Source organism: Carcharhinus amblyrhynchos, chromosome 1 (genome assembly GCF_965287045.1).
Source record: "Carcharhinus amblyrhynchos chromosome 1, sCarAmb.v2.hapA, whole genome shotgun sequence".
NCBI lineage: Eukaryota > Metazoa > Chordata > Chondrichthyes > Carcharhiniformes > Carcharhinidae > Carcharhinus > Carcharhinus amblyrhynchos.
Genome location: NC_137324.1, coordinates 102,934,609 through 102,950,283, shown reverse-complemented (window position 1 = coordinate 102,950,283; position 15,675 = coordinate 102,934,609). Strand labels below are relative to the sequence as shown.

At 41.9% G+C, this 15,675-nt stretch overlaps 1 protein-coding gene across 8 annotated transcripts in view; it reads right to left on the bottom strand.

Moving 5' to 3' along the window:
* The window catches only part of LOC145343552 (prominin-1-A-like), a 214,943-nt gene that overhangs the window by 100,680 nt on the left and 98,588 nt on the right, over positions 1-15,675 (bottom strand). For 7 of the 8 annotated variants that reach the window (XM_080189811.1, XM_080189804.1, XM_080189813.1 and 4 more), the window contains exons 3-5: positions 8,489-8,547; positions 5,693-5,719; positions 4,238-4,443 (exon numbers count right to left, since the gene is read on the bottom strand). In XM_080189811.1, the coding sequence (XP_080045937.1) occupies positions 4,238-4,443; positions 5,693-5,719; positions 8,489-8,547 (292 nt within the window). The remainder of the gene's footprint in view (positions 1-4,237; positions 4,444-5,692; positions 5,720-8,488; positions 8,548-15,675) is intronic. The other variant, XM_080189816.1, reaches the window with a different exon arrangement.

Genomic DNA, 15,675 nt, shown 5'->3' with positions numbered 1-15,675 from the left:
GTCCTGAAGCCTCAGGTCTAACGATGCACTTCATGAAGCTGTTCCAGTACAACTACAACACTGGCATCCACCAATTTCAGTAGCACAGAATGTTTATTGCCATGTGCCGGCTCTCTGCAACAGTGATTCACTTAGTAGCCCTCCCGCTGCTTTCCACCACCACCTCCCCCCCACCTTGCCCCCACCCATCCCACAGCCCTGCAAATTTTTCTTCTTTGCATAATCATCTCTTTTGAAAGATTGAATCTGCCTTCCTGAAATTCTTTGGCAGTACATTCCAGGTAAGTATGTTCATTTGTTTGAATATTTGTTGCAAGATCGAAACCATTTCTGCAAAATAGATTTTCCTTATGTTACCTTTGCCAACATCATTAAATCAGCATCCTCTGTTCCTTAATCCTTCCACCGATGGGAAGTTTTTCACTATCAGCTCTCTCCAGACCCCTCATGGTTTTGAATACCTCTTTCAAATCTCTTCTCAACTTTCTTCTCCAAAGAGAACATCCCCAGCTTCTCTAAGCTAAGTAATTAAAGGTCCTCTGAAGTCATTCTCATGAATAATTTCTGCATTCTATCCAATGTCTTCATATCTTTCTGACATGTTTGGTGCCCAGAACTAGATGCAATACTGAAGTTGAGGCCAAACCAGTGATTTCTACAGACAGTATCATCACTTCCTCACTTTTGTACTCCATGCTTCCATTTATAAAGCCTACGATCCTGCATTCTTAATTAACCATATGCCCAACTTGCCCTGCTACCTTCAATGAGTTATACATCAGGTGCCTCTGCTCTTGCACCCAATTTGAAATTCTACCAAATATTTTATATTATTTCTCCCTATTCTTCCTACCAAACGAATCACTTCACAGAGGCAATTTGTTTCATGCTGGTGACATCCAAATTTCTCTCTACACTGCTTTTGTTGACCCGAACTCAGGTTCTTTCCATCTTATCACAGCATAAGTGCTATTGAAACTCTCAAGTTTGTGTTTGTTATCTCTGGACGATTCTTACTGCAGAATATGCAGGTGTAAAGTTTGGTTTGCTCTGATTTCTGAGTGCATTGTTCACAATTTGTGACTCGTCCTACTCCATTCAAATGGAGTAGGCAAAATACATTTTCCATTTGGGAAATAAAAGATGTGACAATAAAACAACAATTAACATAAAAGGAAATCTAAATGGCTTCTACTGTAACAAAAGTAGAAAGCAGGTAAAAGTAGAAAGCAAGTAGAAAGAGATGGGATGGATCTATTAGAGACAAAGACTTGTATTTGGGGAGAAGTGTAAGACTAGAATACTTAACGTGCAGTTTGTATTGGTCATTACAAGAATGCTGTCAAAAAATCTGAATGCAACATTCCAGCTGAGGCCACCCGAGATGTCAAACCCATTGTATTACCATCCTTGATTAGATTCTCTCCCCAGAGCAGGCAGGAAATTGATGAACACTTAAGATTCATTCACCTATAATTTGGGTTCGAGGCTCGTTACTGTGGCCTTCCATTATGCTTCCATGGCCACTCTCTCAACCCAAAGCAAGAAATCCAATGGGCACCAATTAGTGCAAGTCCTGACAAGCATGATCCAGGCACCCCGAAGGTGGGGGACACAGCAGTAAGTTCTGCGCGCATGTACCTCTCTGCCACTGCTTGGCTGGAGAGAAGATTCTGCCTCCCCACCCCCGTCCCCAACTTCTCCTGGGATGAGTCTCTCGTGGTTCAACTTCCACTTTTCCCCCCTGGGAACTGTGGAGATCACTCCTAGCATGGCAAGATTTCAATTAAAAATCTTTACTCCCGTGTTCTGAAAAACGTTTGAAGTCACATTATATCCATGCTTCCTGAACACCTAAGAGCCTTCAAAATCACAACAACAGTGCAGAAGGAATTATACTTGCTTTCTCAGAGGTACCAGGTGTGGGCAGACCCCTTTGAGGTACTCTAATTGACAGGAGGTGTCAGTTTCACTGGGGAGAACAAACAAGAGTACAGCACAGGAACTGGCCCTTCTGGCCTCCAAGCCTGTGCTGATCATGACGCCCTAACTTTAAAAAACCTTTTGCCCTTATTCAGTCCATATTGCTCTATTCTCTCCCTATTCATATACCCATCCAGATGTCTCTTAATTGTTAATGTGCATGCTTCCACCATCTCCTCTGGCAGAGCATTCCAGGCACCCACCACTCGCTGCGTGAAAAAACTCCCCTGCACATCTCCCTCTCACTTTGATCCTGTGACCACTTGCAACTGACAATTGCACCCTAGGAAAGGCAAGGTGGCTGCAACCCACAGAGGTCATATCCCACTTGTCTTTGATCTCTTCACAGTGATTCTGACCTGTTGCACACTCCTCCCGGTCTGCTTCACAGTGATCGTGACTTACTGTGCACTCCTCCTGGTCTGCTTCACAGCGATCCTGACCTGCGGCACACTCCTCCCAGTCTGCTTCAGTGATCCTGACCTGTCACACACTCTTTCCAGTCTGCTTCATTGTGATCCTGACCTGCTTCACAGTGATCTTGGCCTGGATTTGCTTCAGCGATCCTTACCTGCTGCACACTCCTCCCAGGTTGCTTTAGTGATCCTGACCTGCTGCACACTCCTCCCATAAGGGAAAATGCTGGAAAAGCTCAGCAGTTCTGACAGCATTTGTAAGGAGATAGAAGAGCTGATGTTTCAAGTCCAGATGACCCTTTGTCAAAGCTTTTTCTCTCTCCTTACAGATGCTGCCAGATCTGCTGAGATTTTCCAGCATTTTCTCTTTTGGTTTCAGATTCCAGCACCTGCAGTAATTTGCTTTTATCCAGTTTTACTTTGCACACTACTCCCAGTCTGCTTCACAGTGATCCTGATCTGATGCACACTTCTCCCCAGTCAGAGTGGAACAATGCTGAGGATGCTTTGGTTGCATTATCCTACTCACTGCAATTTGCTTCTCTTTCTTTCTTACCCCCTGCTAGACCATCACCTCATGAGCATTCCAAGGATATATCTTTGGCGCCCTCCTTTTATTCATCTAGTGGAATAGAATTCAGATGACATTAAAGGTGACAGCAATGATGGATAAATTGTTGAATTTATATGATTGAAATGGAGATAAACATGTCTGGACCTGAATGCATTTTTCATCTGGAAAGACAAACATCTCCCTTGGCATTATTACTAAATTGGATAATATGCTGCTTTACAAAAACAAAAATGTAAAACCATGTAATGAACAAAGCATTACAATTTCATGTTGGTAATTTTCATCTGGTTTCAGTATGTATATATTATATAAATAAATGTACTATGTCTGAAGCCATTGTTGCCATTACAGACAAATGTGATTAATAAACAAAAAGGAAACTACTGACACAGGTCATGAAATTTTCCTAAACATTTCCAATGTCAAAAGAGAAATTATAATTTAGTTGCAGAATTTTGCATGCAAGAAGAAGAATGCCAGGTCATTAAAGACCTAGGCTGTTATAACAGCTGACCATAACTTAGATGAAACTTTACATTATGGAATATATCTTCAAAACAGGGACTATGTTCATTACAATATTCAGTAAACAGATCTTTCCTTCACATAACAGTTTCACAAATAAAGTGGTCATTTTTGAGCTTCAGAAAATTAATGGTTTTTTTCATGAACCCTTTACTACTTTGTGCCCTTCACAATTTGCTTACCTACCGATCTTTCTATCTTTAAGTTTGACTACGATCTACTTGGTTCCTTCATTAACATAGATGCAAATTATAGCTCAGAGTAAGCACTGATGACTGTTTTGAAAGTACAAGTGGTACAGAGCTGAGTGTCACAAAAGGGCTTTCACCTATGAGGGGGTTCAAATTTAGGCCAAATTGTTTAGAAACCCTAATCCAGTTTCAGTGGACATTCACTCACAGAACACCCAATTAATTTAGCATTAATTAGAAATATTATTTAAAGAAGCCTTAACTTAACTGAAGGGATAAACAGAAAACCTGTCATATTGTCGTCATGCACTCCTCTGGGGCAAGATTGAGCTTTACTCAGCATCTTGTTTATCTTGATAGTGACACTGGAAAGAGGTTCAGCATGAAGCAAATGAAAACTTAAAAAAAACAAGTGTTGAAAAACACAATACCAGCACAAGACAATATTAGTTAGTTCAATGTGGATTTTCTTTCAAAACAAGTGCTTGTAACTATTAGCAATGAAAATTTAAACATTTGTAAGTAGGTGTGTTACTGTTGGAACTTACGTTATAATTATGGTAACAATTAACAGGGTTGTCGCAAAGCAGCTTCTTCTACAATCTGCATTTTTCTTCTGTCGTTGATGCAGCTCCCCTCCACAGTTGTCACAGCAGCGACACATGCAGAAACACAGGCCCAAAACAGGCATGAGAAGAATAAATACAATTCCCAGAGTTGCACAGATGATGAAACCAATCTCATAGTATATTATCTGTTTCAAAAGAAAAATATTTAACAGATTTCAATTACAATATTGATAAACTTCCCCCAAATGCTAACATATACAAGTTGGAAGTGGTATAGGGTGGAAGTCAGATAATACATTAAATATTGTACACACGGGAACTGTAGAGTGCTGTTACATTCAGCATGTTAAATTATCTGTGTCAATATTAAAATATCCTTCTTTTACTAAGCAAAAGAGAAGTTATTCAACATTATACAGTTAGCAAGGCCTTTGACAAGAAACTGTATGGTGAGTTGTTGTACAAGGTTAAATCGTACAGGATCCGGTGTAAGGTAGCCAACTGGATACAAAATTGACTTGATGGCAGAAGATGGCAGTAGTTGTAGAGGATTGTTTTTCTAACTGGAGGCCTGTGACCAACAGTGTGCCTCAGGGATCGGTGCTGGGTCCACTGTTGTTTGTCTTTAATATTAATGAATTGGATGAGAATTTAGGAGGCATGGTTAATAAGTTTGCAGAAGACACCAAGATTGGTGGCATAGCAGACAGTGCAGAAGATTATCTAGGATTGCAACAGGATCTTGATCGGGCCACAGGCTGATGAATGGCAGATGGAGTTTAATTTAAATAAATGCAAGGTGATGCATTTCGGAAGATTGGACCAGGGCAAGACTTTTCAGTTAATGAAAAGGTGTTGGCTTTGGTGGCAGAATGACTTATTCCTGTTCTTATGTTATTACTTCTTATCTTCTGTTCCTATTTCTAAAGTTTGTTTGTTTGTTCTCTTAACTCAAGAAGGCTCTTTATAATTTTAAACACAGATTAGATTATCCCTCAAACTTCCAAACTCAGGGGTGTACAAGTCAACCTATGCCTCTGTCCTGTTAATTTAACTTTAAGCCAAAATACCATCCAGATGAATCAAAGCTGTATTTTCAAATGCTCCAACAAGCATTAGATTTGAAAAATTACACCTTTTTTGGAGAGATCTGATTGCACAGCTCACTTATGTTCTAATTCACAAAAATATTGATAAGCCTCAAGACAGGTTACCTGCCTGCTCTCACGATCCATAACAATGGTTAGTATGGATGAGATTTATTTTAGCTTGTCTATTCAGCCTTAAAAATCAATAAGTTGTATCACCCTAAAACTAGAACAGCCAGATCATCTGGTTTTAAAAACAGCTTTTCATCAGAGTGCCTTGATTTTAAAAATAATCTTATCAAAAAGTGAGGGATCACTAAGAATAATTCAGAAGGTATAAATGTACCTGTAGCGTCAGAACAACATTTTCTGGCTGGGGAGCCAAAGCAGATGCATGCAAACAAATGTAATGATGCATGAAAAATAAAAACAAAATCAGCAAAATCATCATAAATGCTTGAAATGGTGCTATAACAAAATAATCATAAATAAATTCAGTTCAAAATAAAAGCTTATTGATTCATTAAACACAATTTCAAGACTATGTAATGAGCAGCAAACACCATTGCTAAACTGGACCATCACGAAACAAGTAAATTTCTACAATTTACACAAACATTGGCTGTGATTCTCCCAAAAGCGCTGAATTTTCAGGAAAACTATTCTAAATCCCAACTATTTTGTCAGTTCAGCTTTTCACCCGAATCTCTGCACACTACAGAGGTCCCAATCATGAATATCATGAAAAATCCAGGGGGTGGGGCCTATTCCTACCAGAGTTTGACAGTTTTGGAAATCTGCTCATGCGAAGTGATCCCGATCCAGTCCTGATCTGTCAGATTCCTCAATCGCTGGCCAGCTCGAGACCTCCACAGTGCTGCCTCTCTAGCCCCCACTCCCCCCAAGGCCCGATTGCAGCCCTCACAACAATTCCTGGGCCAGCCCTGGACACCAGCAGCCCCCCCGCCACAACCGATGTCCAGCCCCCTGCACCCAGCAGTGGCAACCCCCCCACATCTCAACAGAATCGCTCTCCCGCTGATTCCACCCCCCTACTCCCAGGGTCAGACACAATCCCCCCACCTTGAGGCAGGCCACACACACACACACCCCCCCCCCCCACCAGCCTGCCCCAATCGCTGCCTTCCCTCCCTCCCTCCAGCCCAGACCAATCCTTTCCCAATCCCAGCTGCAAAGCAGCAGCAGGACCCTCCCCCCCAAGTTGCCCCTAGGTCTACCCACAGTTGGCCACCATCAAACACATCATCTCCTCTCCAGCATTCCACAACACCCTATTGGCAATGCCCGATGCCTGCACTGCCAAAGTATGCCCTGGTCATGGGCACTTTGCCCCTTGGACAATGCTAAGAGCACAGGCTGGCACTGCCAGGGTGGCCATGCCCAGGAGGCATCACCCTCCACTGCCCAACCCCTTGGGAGGCCCTGATTGCCCCCCCTTCATTCCAGATAATGAACTGCTAAACATATTTAAAATACATTTAAAACACATTCAAATGATTTACCTGCCTTCCCACCAGTTTCCAGCATGGTCTGACCGGTGACTGTTTGCCGGCTGTGGGAGATGCACATCCATTCCCGGCACATGCGCAAATCCAGGCACAAGACTGGCAACGCACATCTCCCACCGCGACCTGCCAGAAAAGTTGCGGATCGCGATGGGAGAATCGCGGCCATTGTTTGAATTGACAATCTTCTCTCGCCTTCTCTCAGTCCATCACAAACTCTACTCTTTACTCTTTCCTTCCTAGGTCTCTCCGTTTCTGGGGACAGGCTATCAACCAAACTTCACCATAGGCCCACTGACTCGCACACTGTCGACAATGTCACGTATGTTCTGACAATGCATCTTTTATCCTCGTGCTTCCAGAACACCCTTCTTCATTCTCAACTAAGGATTCTCCACTCCACCACGACTCACAATGCTTTTGACCTTCCTATTCCCTGCACTCTCAGCAATCCCCTGCTCTCTTACAGCATGATAGGTTTTCTCTTGCTCTTACCATCCACTTCACTAAACCTTTGCATTCAATGGATCAATCGCTGCCATTTCCATTACTCCCTGTATGATGCCACAACCAAACACATCATCTCCTCCTCTCTCAGCATTCCAGAATACCCAAGTCCAATTCTCTGTCACAGTCAACACACCTGGTTCTTCTCAAGAAATCTTTTCATGCAAGTATAGGAAATACAACACCTGCCCATTTACCACCACCTTTCCCACTGTCCAAGGCCTAAAACGTTGCTTCAAGATGAAACAATTTTTTTATACTTCTTTCAATTTAGTACACTGAATTCACTGCTCATGTTGGGGTTTCCTCTATACGGTGAAGACAAATGAAGATTAGTTGACTATTTTAAAGGACATCTCCATTCAGTCCACAAGCTGGACCCTGAGCTACCAGTTGCCTGCCATTTCAATTCTCCACATTCCTCCCACTCTTGCCCTTCTGCTCTTAGCTGCCTGCAATATTTTAATGAAGCCCAATGCAAGCTTGAGGTACAATCCCTCATCTTTTGGACACATCACAACCTTCCTGACTCATTGGCAAATTGATCTTAGATCACAACCTCTGTACCTATTTGTTTCCTTTTCCTGCTAGGTTTTGTCTTTTTTCTCCCACGTGTTCCTCACATTTTTCTCATTTTGTTTTCTCTCAAAAGACAGCCAATCATTTTTCTGTGATCCACATCTCCTCTGGTCACACCATTTGTTGCTTTACTTTCCCAATACCACTCTATTTGGCCTTGCACCATCAATTCTTTCATTTACACCCTCCTTCCTTCCACCCCATCAGACTTCCCATTTTGCTCTTTTTCCCACCCACATCCCCCCCCCTTCTATTTGCTAAAAAAGTATTAAATCTCTAATTTTTTTCAGTTCTAAAGGAAGTATTTTGAATGGAAATGTTAACTCTGTTTCTCTCCCCACAAATGCTGCCAAAATTGTTGACTATTTCCAGAAATTATTATTTAAATAAATTCCCATGTTTGCTATTGTATCACAAATACTAAATTTAACCAATCCAGATTTATTTTAAGGCAAATGCACTTATTAGCTTTATTTAAGCTTGGTACCATGATATTGTAGTTCATGGTAGTTTGCCTAACCAACTATTACCTCTTGATATTGGTGTAGTACTTGTTCATAGTTCTGCTTTATTATCTCAATGATCAACTCTGGAAAAGAGAAGAAACAAATAACTTACATGCAGAATCAGACTGTTCTGCTTGAAAAAGATTCCTGTAATCAATGTTGTTAGTTTCAAAAGTATTATCCTTACTCTATATAGGAGAGCAGGTACTAACAGATATTGGATGCAAAAGCACAGTTATAATAGCTAGCATGCTAGCACAAACATTTTCAATCAATAAGCACTTGGCATTTTTAGAAAACTGTTGTTCTAATTTTTCTCTTAATAGGTAGATCATACTATAATATTATACTGGCATGTGCAATGATATATATGAGAATCAAATCAGTGCAAGAATTCTCTCTTAGATATGCTGTAATTTGCATCACTATTTCAAGGATCACACGTTTGGATCAGTCTGGAAAATCTTAGCATAGCACTAATCCAGAAATATATAGAACTATAAAATGATTATAAAATATAGGAGGGCACACAGTCCTTCATGTCAATGCTCACTCTCTACCAAAGCGACTTAGCAAGTCCTATTCCCTTCCTCAGAGCACTGCAAATATCTCTTTAGATGCTTACTTAATTCCCTTTCAAAGGCTACAATCAAATCTTCCTACACCACACTCTCAATTAGTGCATTCCACCTCCAAATCAAATCACCACAAAAATAAATGCCACAGATCACTGGTAGCTCTTTTGCCATTCTCCTGAAATTAGTATCCTCTGCAAATGGGGAACAGTAGCTTTCTATCGACTCTGTCTCGAACCCCTCATGATTTTAAACACCTTGATCAAATTTCCTTCATTTTTTCTTCTCCAATGAGAACAATCAGCAGGTCAGAAGTTGGGCATTCTACAGTGAATAACTATCTGTCTCACTCCCAAATGCCTGCCTTTCATAAAGGATGCACAAGTATGGTGGAATACTCACCACTTGTCTGGATAAGTACAGTTCCAACAATTCTCAGGAACCTCAACACCATCTAAGTTAAAGCAGCTAACTTGATCAGCAAGCCATCCATCAGCTTAAATATTCCCTCCCTCCACCTTTACAGTGTGGACCCAGGGCAAGATGCACTACAGCAACTTGTCAAGACTCTTTCCAAACCAGTGACTTCTACCACCTAGAAGGGCAAAGGCAGCAGATTCTTGAGAACACTTCCATCTCCAACTTCCTTTCCAAGCCACTCAATCCTGACTTAGAGGTGCATCACCATTCCTTCATTGGTCGGTAGGTCAAGAACCTAGAACTGCCTTTCTAAGGTTCAAGATGCAGCTCACCACTACCTTGTCAAGGGCAATTAGGTATGGGAAACATAAGAACATAAGAAATAGGAGCAGGAGTAGGCCATCTAGCCCTTCGAGCCTGCCCCGCCATTCAATAAGATCATGGCTGATCTGTCGTGGCTCAGTTCCACTTTCCCGCCCTCTCCCCATAACCCTCAATCCCTTCTCTTATCAAAAACCCATCAACCCGCTTCTTAAAAATATTTAGCGAGGCAGCCTCCACCACTTCAACGGGCAGAGAATTCCAGAGATTCACCACCCTTTGAGTGAAGAAGTTCCTCCTCAACTCCGTTCTAAACCGCCTCCCCTTTATCTTGAGGCTGTGCCCCCTAGTCCTACTGTCTTTTTTGAGCGGGAAGAGTCTCTCCACCTCTATCCTATCCATCCCATTCATCATCTTATACGTCTCAATGAGATCTCCCCTCATTCTTCTAAACTCTAACGAGTACAAGCCTAGTTTATTCAGCCTCTCCTCATAGCTCAATCCCCTCAACTCCGGTATCAGCCTAGTAAACCTCCTCTGCACTCCCTCCAGGGCCAAAATATCCTTGCGCAGGTGCGGCGCCCAAAACTGCACACAGTACTCCAGCTGCGGCCTCACCAATGCCCTATACAGCTGCAGCAAGACCTCCCTACTTTTATATTCAATCCCCCTCGCTATGAAGGCAAATACTTGCATGTGACACTCAACCCATGAATGAATTATAAAAAGAGCTGACACGGACAGGTAACAAATGCACAATTTATCAAAACCTGTGAAGCCACAAGGCCTTGGTTGGTAATAATGACTGGACTTTTCCAGTCCTTCATGCTAGCCGATCTTCTGGTCGCACCTTTTGAATGGTGATTTTCATGGCTTGCTGGTCCTGCGGGCATGGACTGGAAAATACCAGTCAGTGACCCTAACCCAAGGACACATGTCAGAATAAAACAAAAATCATATCAGAAAGCAAATAGTTTTCCAACAATCAAAAGAGTGGTTGGTGATTCAAATGTTCAAATTAAACGTGCTTAATGTTTCACCACCTTCTTAAAAAATTGGAAGAAAAAAATAAACAGAATTAAAATAGCAGGAAGTCAGACAAAGAGGCTCTGAATCACAGACCCACCACCAGGGAAGTTTACCCATGACAGGCTGCTGGGCAAATCAACTTTCTGCTCCAAGGATTTGCATCGTTGAAGGCACTATCAAAGGTAATTTTGCCAGTAGTGACACAACTGAGGAGGCTGCCAGGTTAATCAAGTCTCTCTCTTTGATAGCCATGGCAGTGGGTGCTGTGGATAGAGAAAGCAGGCTCCACAACCCCAATGATAACTGCCTTGTTTGCCTGAAGTTTTTATTTTACTTATCTGGAGGTGGCCCAGGGTTTTCCTATTTGCCTCATCAGTGCCTACCTCTCTTGCTGGAACTGCTTTTGAGGTTTCAGAATAGCAAGCCCTTTGATTGGACCAACAGTCCTTAGCTGGATGGTGGGCCCGTTTGAGGTTAAATTCATGAGCTGGTCCCACTGCTGGCAAGCGAAAGCTCTGGACCAGCTTTTTGCCTAAATGTAGACGTCCTGAAGTTTGTGGTAAAATTCAGCCCCAATAATTTCATCTTTTAGAGACCAATATTCTGAAAACGTCTATCAGAGTGTGAAGTGAGGAGAGGCTGGGAAGAAAAAAAAGAGGGAAGAGAATGGTTTCATAGGAGTGAAAAGGATAAACAGAAGGTTAACAGATGAAGCCAGTGACACAGCAAATATCCCAGTCACTAAAGTCTACAACAGTTTAATTAATGAAATCCATGATGCTGCCATTTCACATAGAAGTGTCAAAATCTCTTTCACAAAATAGATAATTGCGATGACATAAGTTTATCTTAGTCAGTCGTGAATCTCATTCCAAGCAAGAATAGCCCACTCCTTTAAAATTTTTCTTGGTTGCAATATGTCATTCGAAAGAGCAAGCTCACTTCAGCCCCCAAACTAGAAAGCACCTAGATTTCACAAATTACACAACGTACAACTATAATCAGAATTTTAAAATTGCCAAAATTCAGATAAACGCCATGGATATTATACTTCACATCACCTCACTATCATTGCTGTGTTCTAAAACTTGAAGATAAAGGCTAGATAAGTAGCTTGATAATTTTTGGGTTAGCCTCTTCTCCATTTCTCCCCAGAGTTATTAACTTATATTTTTGTTAACATATTTTCTATGTTAATATTATATTTTAGTATTCCTGAGACATATGTGCTGTCAGTCATATCTGCATTCCAAGCTGAAATTGGATCAAAGAAAGAGATACTTCCCTATATTTATCATTCCCAGATGAACAAATTAATCTTTGGTACTAATTGCATAATTTATGATTCAAAATGGTTTAATTGTTTAAATTACCATAAAATTCAATACCTTCACAAATCATTCTCTGGCTGGCAAACCTGGACTACAATTTATGCAGCTGTGCAACATATTTGACTGAAATATACAAGAACCATAGCTATTAAGGCAATAGGTTCACATAAAGATTTTTATTGCAGTGCAAACAAAAAGAAATGGAGCGCAAAAAAACTCCAATTACAAAATGTAAAACTATATGATACTCGGAATTATTTCTGAAATTTGGTCTACATAAGTAACAAAGATAAGGAAAGGGGAAGTGATGGCATTATCTCTAGACTATTAATTCAGAAACTTGGCTAATGTTCTGGGAACCAGATTCGAATCCTGCCATGGCAGATGATGGAATATGAATTTAATTTTAAAAATCTGGATTAAGAATCTACTGATGACTGCAAAACCATTGCCAATTGTCAGAAAAATCCATTTTGTTCACTAATGTCCTTCACAGAAGGAAACGTGCTACCCTTAACTGGTCTAACCTTCATGTGACTCCAGAGCCACGACAATGTGGTTGAATCCCAACCGTCCTCTGAAGTGGCCTAGTAAGCCACTCAACTGTATGAGTGTTTCAACAAAGCAGCTCACCACCACCTTCTCAAGGGCAACTAGGGATGGGCAAGAAATGCTGGCCAGCCAGCTGTGCCTATGCCCCACAAATGGATAAAAAAAAGGAAGCTCTAAGGGCATACAGAAGACCACCAGAGTCTGCTCCACACAATCAAATCACATTTGAGCATGGTGATTTCTAATGTTCCACCTTTCTGAAACTATATAGGATCATGAGAGAAAAAGTTGAGACAAGCAGCAATGCGAATCACATTGGGAAATATGGAGAGGTTAGCATATCAGGGATAAGGGAAAGCTGGTTGTTGCTTATACAGGGAGATAAGAGGGGCATTGGAAGGCAATGGAAAACATTCCAGTCAACAAGTATGGGTAATATTGGACAAGGAGTTAGATTGTTCAGGGGCAATTGGGCCATATAAGCATGATCTCCTGCCATAAATATATATTATAAACCTGCAAAAGAGGAAAAAAGAATGTTAGGCACCCAAACAGGATACATGGAAAACAAAGTGGTATTAACAGGGAAAGATCAATTGAATCCAAGAGGCAGTTCCATAGCTGGTGCTGCTCCTTAGTGTGACCAAAATTCCAATAAAATACTACCCAGAGGCTCCCAGCAGTATCTCCCACAATAGCACTTCATTACAACTCTCATCCCTCAGTAACAAAGAAGGAATTAACATTTCCACCAAAGTCAGAATTGCAGTTTGAAAATTATTTTTAAAATGTTCTGGGCCCCATCAGACCTCCGTAATTAAACATAATACTCAACTCTTCTTGTTACATTCACGTAACTGCGCTTAACAAAATTTATTTAAGACCTCAGTCTTATATATTCATTTTATTTTAGTTCATTTAGGGAAACTGTCTTGAATTAAATACCTGCTATTTCATTTCAGTTAATTTATTTTGTGTATACTGCATCAAATGCTAACACTTATCAATTAATATATTTACCAAATCTATTCCATAGGACTCCTGTTTAAGGTGCCGCTAAAGTTAAATTTCAGCAAAAATTCCAATTGTAGTCCCGAGGGGTGGGGGGAGCGGTGCAGCGGTGGTGGCAGGGTGCATGATTGCTGACAGCACCCCATCAGCATTCACAATCACCAGCCCTCTGAAACTGACCCTAACTTCAGGATGCACAGAAGTCCGGAAGTAGTGTTCTGCTAATCTGCACAGTGCCCATGCCTTTCAGAACCAATAATCATTGAAATCAGCAAGAATTCCTCTTTTCCTGCTCTCACGTCACTATAGAATTACCCTATATAAAAATTACAGCTTGTTAAATCAGTCATAACTGATTTTTAACTTGCGATGGGAGAAATGTATACGCTCCCCCAGTCCACATTCGCCAATTCTTCTCTCATCCTACCGTACTCCCCTCTATTCAAACAAAGGATGCGTGTCCGGGAACCCACTTTCTCCTCCTCCATCTGCACCAGAAACTCCACCATACAATGATCACTCTCCCCAAGAGGATCCTTCACCACAAGGTCCCTAATTCTACCCGCCTCATTACGTAGCACCAGATCCAAGATAGCTCGCTCCCTCGTCGGCTCCAACACACACTGTTCGAGGAAACTATCCCGGCAGCATTCCAAGAACTCTTCCTCGAGCCCCCCACGTCCAACATGGGTCGACCAATCAATATGCAGATTGAAATCCCCCATAGCTACGGCCGTCCCATTCCTGCACGCCGCACTTGTTTGCCCGTTAACAGCCCGCCCCACCTCCAGATCATTATTCGGGGGCCTATAGACGACACCCACCAGCGTCTTCCTCCCTTTGCTGTTCCTAATCTCCACCCACAACGATTCCACCCTCTGCTCCTTGGCTCCAATATCATCCCTTGCTACCACCGTGGTGCTATCCTTAATCAGCAGAGCTACGCCCCCCCCTTTTCCCTCCTGCCTATCCTTCCTAATGTGTTAAATGTGTTAAACTAAAAGCGGAGGAATTTAGAGTAGCTAAGAGTAGTGGGCGAGAAGAGGATTGGGAGAGGTTTAAATGTCAACAAAGATTGTTGATAAAGAAGGGTAGGAGAAACTATGAAGCTGAGCTAGCGCTTAATATAAAAAAGGATAGCAAGAGTTTTTATAAATATATAAAAAGGATGAGACTGGCTAGGGTGAATGTTGGTCCTTTAGAGGATGAGAAAGGGGACCTAGTGGTAGGGGATGGGGATATGGCTAAGGTATTGAACAACTTTTTTGTTTCTGTCTTCACGGAGGAGGACGTGAATAATTTGTCGGGTGTTAGCGATGGAAAGGTGGTAGGATTGGAGGGTCTTAATGACATTACTGTTACTAGAGAGGCAGTGCTCGACAGACTGGAGGGGCTGATTGTGGACAAGTCCCCAGGACCGGATGGAATGCATCCGAGGGTTCTGAAAGAAATGGCGGAGGTGATAGTGGATGCCTTGGTGGTTATTTTCCAGACGTCACTGGATTCCGGGAAAGTGCCGGATGATTGGAAAATGGCTAATGTTACACCGTTGTTTAAGAAGGGTGCCAGGCAAAAGGCGGGGAATTATAGGCCGGTTAGTTTAACGTCTGTGGTAGGTAAAATGTTAGAATCTGTCATTAAGGAGGAAATTGCGAGGTATCTTGAAGGGAATTGCTTGATAGAGCAGACGCAGCACGGTTTCATTAAAGGGAAGTCGTGTCTGACAAATTTACTGGAGTTCTATGAGGATGTGTCTAGGGCGGTGGATAGAGGAGAGCCGGTGGATGTGGTCTTTCTAGATTTTCAGAAGGCGTTTGACAAAGTACCTCACAAGAGGTTATTGCAGAAGGTCGAGGGACATGGAGTTGGGGGTAGGGTGTTAGCGTGGATAGAGGATTGGTTGTCAAATAGGAGGCAGAGAGTGGGGGTCAACGGGTGCTATTCGGATTGGCGGATGGTGACTAGTGGAGTG